The sequence below is a fragment of the Grus americana genome, chromosome 16, assembly GCF_028858705.1.
Source record: "Grus americana isolate bGruAme1 chromosome 16, bGruAme1.mat, whole genome shotgun sequence".
Lineage (NCBI taxonomy): Eukaryota > Metazoa > Chordata > Aves > Gruiformes > Gruidae > Grus > Grus americana.
The window spans coordinates 6,525,061-6,533,313 of record NC_072867.1 but is presented as its reverse complement, the minus strand read 5'-3'; the positions used below and the strand labels follow the sequence as shown (position 1 = coordinate 6,533,313).

The following is an 8,253-nucleotide window of genomic DNA, read 5'->3' as shown; positions in this document are numbered from 1 at the left end:
TTTTACTATTTTCAATCTTTATTTCATGAATAATTAAGAAGAAAACATGGCAACATCGGGAAATTGAAGGCATACATACTAAATACTCATACAGAATACATTATGGAGAAAGTAAATGCCCAGATCTTTAGTGGTCCTTGCAAACTAAAAGCATATTGGTCCTCCAAAAGGTTTAGCTTAAAATATGCTTGCTGACCTTTTAAGTTCCAACGATTAACAGCTTGTGCCTTTCAAACCAGAAACAGGGTGAAATACAATTTGAACATACTTCCATTTTTTCCTGAAACCTGTATTTCTCAGCTCTAACCAGAAGCAAACAAAATGGTTTTTTTCCTGCTTACCTTTTAAATGTATATGCTAATACACCACCCTAAGTATTTAAGACGCAAGTACTTCTTGAAACACGTTCAGTTTTATTAAGAATCTGCATATGTACATATACATATACACACGTATACGTGTGTGTATACATATATGTACTTATGTAAAACTTCTCTATATATGTAAAATGTCTATATATGGTAATGCATGTGAACCATTTGAAAGGGTTCTGCAAGAAGAGAAAAATGCTTGTTGTCTAGAACATTACTAAACCCACACATTTACTGTTAGGTCAGCCTAACAGTGATGTTTCAAGGGAGTATAAAACTAATACAAATCAGAAAAGCTGGATGGATGAGCTTTTAAGAATCACTGTTTTTTACATCATCTTTAAAGGCCATAGAAAATGAGCTTTAAATTATCTATTTAGGAGATATTAGTACTGGCTGCGGTGTCATCTCAAACAAGGTTAGTCCTTATCCAATAGTGCTGTGAAGTTAGACTGAGACATCAATAAAATTCTGTTCTTTCATGAAGTCCAAAATTCATCACACTGTTCTGTTAATTCTGCCTCACACCTGAACTGAAAGTACCCTCATCCAGGAGTTGCAGGGTACCAATTAATGCCCTTCTGACTTTGATCTGGAGAGTTGTCCAATATTAAATGGGATCACTGATTTATTCCATACACAATGGACAACTCTTGATCATTACTGACCTAAAGTGAACTTACAGTCTGGAGGCAAACTAGCCTATCCTTTGTTTAGTAGTGTTATACTTTCTTGCCATTAGATAACATACAGAAAAAAAATTTCTGTTCAAAAAAACCCTTCAGATACGTATAAAAGTGCTACTTAAAAATAGTTAAATTGACCTTACGACATATGCAAACCCAAAAGTTTCTAACAAACTGAAATGCTGTAAGTTACAAGGATTAATTACTTGAGTATGTTATGTGTACTTGTGCCCTCTTTACTGAACTGATTCCCAAGTAATTATCCTGATTGAACATATGCAATAATTGGAAACCAGTAGAAGCCTCCAGAGAAATTTCAACAACAGAACACAAAAAAAGAAGAGCCTCTTTCTCCCCATTTGTTGAAATAGAGTTCAGAAACAAAAACTGACTATTCCATTATTGCAAATGCAGTCTACTGTCAAAACAGGTCAGTTCATGAACTGTGGAACCAGGACTGCCAACGGCTCCTCTGCAGCAGGAAATGTCCACTGGGCTTCCTAGCTACCATATAAATACACAGGTTACATGCCATTAAAATAATACATATAGCACTAGAATGAAAATGCACGCGATACGTTCCTACGCTGGGGCACAGTAAGTTTTAAGCTTTGACTTCCCCAGACAACTTGTTCATATTCTAGAACACTATGCAAAATACAAAAGCCTTAGAAAAGTGCAACAAAACTAGCTTCATGACATTTTTCTTTCAGTTTCCATAAATACAATCTCATAAAAATATTATTAAACAGAAGCATACTTCCCAGTGGAGAACAAACATGCCACATTTCAGCTTTGAGTAAGTCATTTTGGCTAACCTGAAACCCCCTGAAAAATCGGGGATTAAAATGAAACCAGCTTAATCGCATCAGGCTGCTGTAAATATTCTGCCAAAAGTTTACCCTATTGTTTTGCATCCACAAGTCCTGCTAGAACTGATGGGAACTTTACGTGCAACTCTGTGGCAGACAGTGGCCTAAGGGTAAGATATATTCCAAGGAAAAGATAAACGTCAGTTGGAAGGAAGTCATCTGGTATTCATAGATTTTACTCAAGTTTCAGTGTGAGGAAATAATCCTGTTATCACAGAATGAATTAATTTAGGGAGGGTAGGATAGTGGCCTTGTCAAACTGAGTTCAAGGGTGTTGCATCCCAAAAACTGGCAAGCCCAAATATATAAGGAAAAAAAAGACACTCGTATCAACACTCTAACAGAAATCAGAACTGTACAAACCTTGATCTTTTAAGTTATTTAGCATTAATTATCAAAAGCACATGCTACATATTGCAGATGCTTCACATCTTGGCTTTGACAATTACAAAGCGTACTACAACACTGATACTGAAATCATAGCGAATACAACAGAAAAAACTTAGATGAATGAAGGACTGGGAATGCTCAGCAAGCCAGACAGTAATTTTAAAGCCATCCAGCCACTCTCCTTTGAAAGCAGAAACACTATTAGAGATTCCTTTCTAAACAGGGACAATTGAATATATTGAGATGTCTATGAACCCTTAACTCATTTAAGGAGTTAATAACTTGGGGGCAAGAAGACCTGCTGGACGCCCTGGAGTGATGTAGGCAATACAGGGGAGATAAGGAAGCCATGGGAGAGTTAAGCAGCTCTAACACATTTTGCCAATCGACACACACTAACCTGGGAAAGCATGGTGGCATGTCCAGAACTCGTGGATGATGACTGCCACTTTTCATCAAATAATTTCTCAAACTGGTTAATATTGCTGAGTATTCATATACTAATGCTAGCTTAAAGAAAGGAATTGCAGAAATAGAGCTTGGCAGAACATAAAAATAAAAGCAATAAATATTTACCAAGTCAAGGGAAGGACCAAAAACTAACTACATAGTTAAATCAGTCTGTACATGAACCCTACTATTTTAAAATCCTCTTTCTTAGGCCACCTCAGCAAGATGATTACTCACAATAGGCAAAAAATAGTGTAAAGGTGTACAACTGGATTCCTTCCCAGAAGAATTCTGCCCCTTAATATCTCCTGCTCGATGCAGCCTGCAGTTAAACTGTGGCTGTATTAGTTGTAAGAGCCAAGTAAGAAGTTAAGTCACCACATGCATCCCATGACTGCAGCTTCAAAGGCTTAACTTTAGCCTATGCATAGCTTCACGCCAGCCATCGGGGGGGCAGCTTTGGAAGATACTGTCATGTAACACTAGACAGCGCTCCCAAACCAGACACAAGCAGAACACAAAGTAAAAAAAACACCCAGAAGTTCTCCGTATCTCCAACTTCCCAAATGATCTATTTTTAAAAGTAGGCTATAATAAAATGTGTACCCTGGGCCAAAACCATACAGAAATAGAGAGAACTGAATAACAGTAATTTTTTGGTGGTGCAAAAGACGCAACAGAATCCAAATGTCTGAAGCGTTGAATCAGGGAACTGATGAAATAGATAAGAACTTAACATTGAGATCATTAACAGAAGTGAGATGCCAATGAGAATTTTTTGTCACAGCTACAAAATTCTTAAGGCAGATCCTCCGCAGTTTCAACCACTGTACTGCATCATTAGAGCAAGGGACAAATTTATTTCTCCTTATGCATGTAAAACCAGAGTATGACTGCTGCCAGTAGTACTAGCGTGGTTTACACCAATACATCAAAGCTGAGTTCATTTAGCTCTGGCAAATTAAGGGGTCCCTAAAACATGATGATGGACTCTACAGAAAAGCACAAGCAGAGAAAATATTTTACAAAACCAGAGGCACAAAATTATCAGAAATGCTACATATAACTTGAGGAATATATTTTATGCAAAAGAGACAAAAAATGACTTTTACATCAGAATATGCTGTACTTAAATACTGTATTCTGGATAACCTATCCACAAACACAAATTTAAAAGGGAAAATTTCACTCACAATTTTTCAGAAGCATGAGAATAGGAGATCTTTGTGAGGGACACTAAGATTCACACCAGAGATACTAAACTAGTGTTTCTATTTAAATATATAAGACAACCAAATCAAACAAAACCAAATGAAAACCAAGTGTAAGCCATTCTGAAGTCACCTCAGTTCTGTTATTGTTAGATACTCCATATCAAAACTTCTCTGACAAAATTTTCCTGAATAACCAAAATTAATTTTTTTCTCTTTTTTGGTAGATAAAACCCCACAAATGTTCATTCAGTACCTTGCATGAGGATGACAACTAGCTATACCAAATACACATCTGGCTCTAAACTGACCTGGAAGTGTTTCTGTACACGGGATCCAGAAGATGATACAGCTGTATCTGCATCAATATGTTCCACAGCTCCATTTTGTTGCCTGCCCCACCCCTACAGCTGGCAACAAGTAACCCTGAAATACTACAGCACAGGCATTTGCAAGGCACGTATTAAAATGCAATAATATAAATTGATGATAAAATATTTGTCCTTTTTTTAGTACATTCAGAAATATTTTCTGGATTAAAAAGAAGGAAAGTAAATCAGCATAAACTTCCACTTCATATGTACAAAAAACCAGGCTGTTTCGGGATTAACTATGAGTAGGAACCAAATGGAACAGTATCATCCACGTTCAGAAAGGCTACAGCTATTCTTCTTCTTGAAAAATGTAATGCTGTTTGAACCTTCAGAAAAAAACTCACTGTAGAGTGCAGGAGGGCATTATGTTTGTTTTAGATCTTCTGTTGCTTCATTACTTCCACTTGGACAGCTGTGCAGCATCTTATATGTAAAGGCTCAGATATATCATTATAAAAAAACCCTACAACTTTTCATTAGGCCCAATACTCCTTTACAGATATGAATTCAGCAGGGGTTTATCAGACAGATCACAGCAAGAAGTTTACAGAGCTCTGAAGTTCAAAACAAGATCATTTTTATAATCACTAATAACTTTTCTCTCTCTCTCTCTCTGAAGGCTAACAGCTCATCTTTTTAACAGAAAGTATCTAGAAAATGTGATTTCCCCTTGTACAACTGGTTATACTATTAGTGTTATTTCAGTTAAGGACTAATACAACGTTTCAGGTAAATGAAGTTGACTGCAGGACAGAAACAAAGCTTAAAGCCCAAATTACCTTAACAAAACAGGTCATGAGTGAATTTAGACCAAGAAGTGCTATCCTTGTCATTAGAAAAATATTTTCTTAAAATCTAAGGCAATGAATAAGACAATCATAGATATGGATGTTTGTTCAGAGGATGAATAGAAGGGTTTTTTTTAACACAAATTGGCAAAAACTGGAATTTAGTAGTAAGAGATGGAAAGTGAGACAGCAATAATGTGTATTTCCAATAGGACTATTCTTATTGCAATGTATTTGAAGAAATATACAGGAGAGGAAATTGTATTTCAGACTTTTATTAAAATCTGTTAATGAAGATTTTTTTACTTGAAGCCTCTCTTGCAACAATGGTCTTTAGATTACGTTGACTCTTCAAATGCACCAATGAATAATCTGAGGGTATCTAGCTACTTTTAGGGTTCCAAAGAATGGTAAGAATGTATGAGACACTGCTGCTCTGAAAACTTCTCCAAAGGCCCTCAGCACGGATTAAGTAGCTATTTTGCAAATTTTTGTAATTCTCACAGGCACATATCAGTGTAAGTGCATATTTTTATATAATGCTAGCTGCTAGAGACATGCTGAATTATCACTCTTCACAAGGGCTACGTTCTTCAGATGACAGGTTATTTGATTTGGCAACAATTTTGAGTTAAATCTGTGCTTTTATACCATGATGAAGTTTTACAGATGCCAAGCACAGTTGCATTCACTGGGTTAACATCTATGACATTCAAACTGTCCTTAACAGTCATAAGAGCACCATAGGAATGGCAGATTCATTTTCTTTATAAGAGGGTTACTGTGTTGAAAGAACATGTGCTTATAAATAGCAGTTGTTACAGAACTCACTTCTAAAGTAGGCTTCTGCTTAATATTAATGAGAGATGTTCTACTGTGGCTTAACTGCTGATAAGTATTCAGAAAAATAAGAGGCAGAAGCAATGATAGAGTGAAGTCTTCCCTTGATTTGACAAACAAAAATTACAATAAACAGCTTATGATAAATGGATATAAGAAATCGTTCTGAGCCATTAACATTCTGCACAAGGCCCTGAAGTGCCAGGATGTATCAATTCAATGATCGCTAAGGCACTTACTTGAACTCTTTTGCCCGAGAGCCATTACATGAATTCAGGTACATTTTAGGAAAATGGAAGTTGAGCAGGCTAAAGTTTCTCAATTCCTTCCTTGTGACAGTGAGTCATTTCCACGCAACATTCGAGACTACTGGGTGTACACACATTACATCAGTTCCTCCACAGTTCTTGTCAGAGAACGTCTCACCTTCTGTCAGTCAGATGAGGATGTGCAAGATCAATGAAAAAAACCAGAATACATGGCAAAGCTGGATTTTGAGACAAACTACTTCATTAGTACATCTTATTGAAAATATCTTCTCTGCAGAGGAAATGCTATCCTAGTTCCAAAATTCTACCACAGAAATCCATGACGTATGCTCGTATTGCTGTAAAGCCTGGGGTAGCTGTGCGTGCTATACAGGCAAAGGAGGAAGAGGGGAAAGAACGAGCTGTACAAGGGTTGATTATTGATTCATTTCTGTTACAATGGAAGCACAGGGAGTTTGGACAGATTCCTTGAAGTACAGCATACCCTGAAAGCCAGGAGCTGTATGTGCTAGTCTTCACAATCCGTAAGATAAAGTTGGAAGCCACATCACTGTGACAGAGGTAGGCTTATAATGAAGCTTTAGAATGAAGAGTTCTTCCGTGCCAAATTTTTCGAGGTATTGAGAGCACTTTTCCACTCAATTTGTCATTACGGAATAAAAGCTTGTTTTCCTAGAATATTGTGCACATTTTAAAGGATGGAAAATAGCTGTAAAGGCAGTAACTAAATTACTATTAAGAACTACTGTATCAGGGTGCCATATGCTGTGGGTAGAATATGCAGACTCTGTGGTATCAGGATGCTACAGAAAGTTCAAGTAATATGATGCCATGTTATCCTTTTCCTTCTCAAAGCTTTAGCTGTACATTCAGTCTCCTATATGCTAGAGGATCCATTCATCTCACTCTCCTAGGAAAGAAAGCTTCAGGAAGTCTGGCTGGAAAGGCAGCACAGAAGTAGTCCAGGCTCTTTAGGCTACATAATTCATCTGAATAGCTTAATAACTTGGGTTATTCCAAGCACTGTGGCAACAAGTTCTTGCTTTTAAATAGTTGTTTCCAGGCTTAGTAGCTGAAGCAATCTGATACAATCCAGGATAGTGTCACTGAAGTTTGCGGGGACTCAAATGTTGCCAGTTTTCAGTGAAATGGGGATTAGCGTTTCAGTAAGATTTCCATCTTGTAGCTCATGTTGGTTCTATCCCATGGATCTGTTGAATAATTAGGGTTTCAGGTTTCAAAGTATTTGTAAATTGCTGTAACATACAGCATGACATTCTGCCAGTCTGGACGCTCAGTTCGCACCATTTCATTGATGTCCTGTCACAGAAAATAGATTAGTCAAAGTCAGGAATGATAACATTGTGAGTAATGTGGTAGTGTTTTTACAAGTTCCTAGGAATAGTAAATCTGTAAAGTTTCCACAATTTATTGATGAAAAAAGCTCTTTTTTCTTCCATACATCTTTGTATTACTTACAAAAATGTTAACAGCTATGAATAGTATATCTGTAGATAGTTATTTTGTTGACTTAAGATGGAAATGTCTAATGCCGTGCATACTTGAGTTGTCCCCCACTTAGTAGAATTAGGATAGCAGTCAAGACTTTTGTGATCACATACCCCTACACCAGTCTCGCAAGTCAATGCAATCTACCTAGGAACTGTGAGTCACAGAATCAAGACCCAGATCTTAACTGCAGCTAAAGTTCAAAATTTGTATCAGGGTAAGAGTCAAGCATTAATAAATAGTTGAAACTCTTTTTAGAGTAGACTACTGAACTTTAGATTACTTTATACATACTTTTGAGTAAAGAGGCAAGGAAGAGGGAAGTTTACTACCAATTTGGGTATATCCAAGAGACAAAGTGATCAGTGTATAACTGATAGGCCAGCTCACACATATTTCATAGTAACAATAAACCAGAGTGTCTGTGAATAAGCAGGGTAAACAAAGCCTGATCTACCCTTTTCAGGACACGTACAAAGGAAAACAGTGTGAT

General features: G+C 36.9%; 1 protein-coding gene across 2 annotated transcripts in view; it reads right to left on the bottom strand.

The window, feature by feature from the left end:
- Positions 1–8,253, bottom strand: part of SPECC1L (sperm antigen with calponin homology and coiled-coil domains 1 like) — a 73,099-nt gene continuing 64,846 nt past the window's right edge. For both annotated transcript variants that reach the window (XM_054843844.1, XM_054843845.1), the window contains exon 16: positions 1–7,571. In XM_054843844.1, the coding sequence (XP_054699819.1) occupies positions 7,482–7,571 (90 nt within the window). In that variant the 3' untranslated portion in view covers positions 1–7,481. The remainder of the gene's footprint in view (positions 7,572–8,253) is intronic.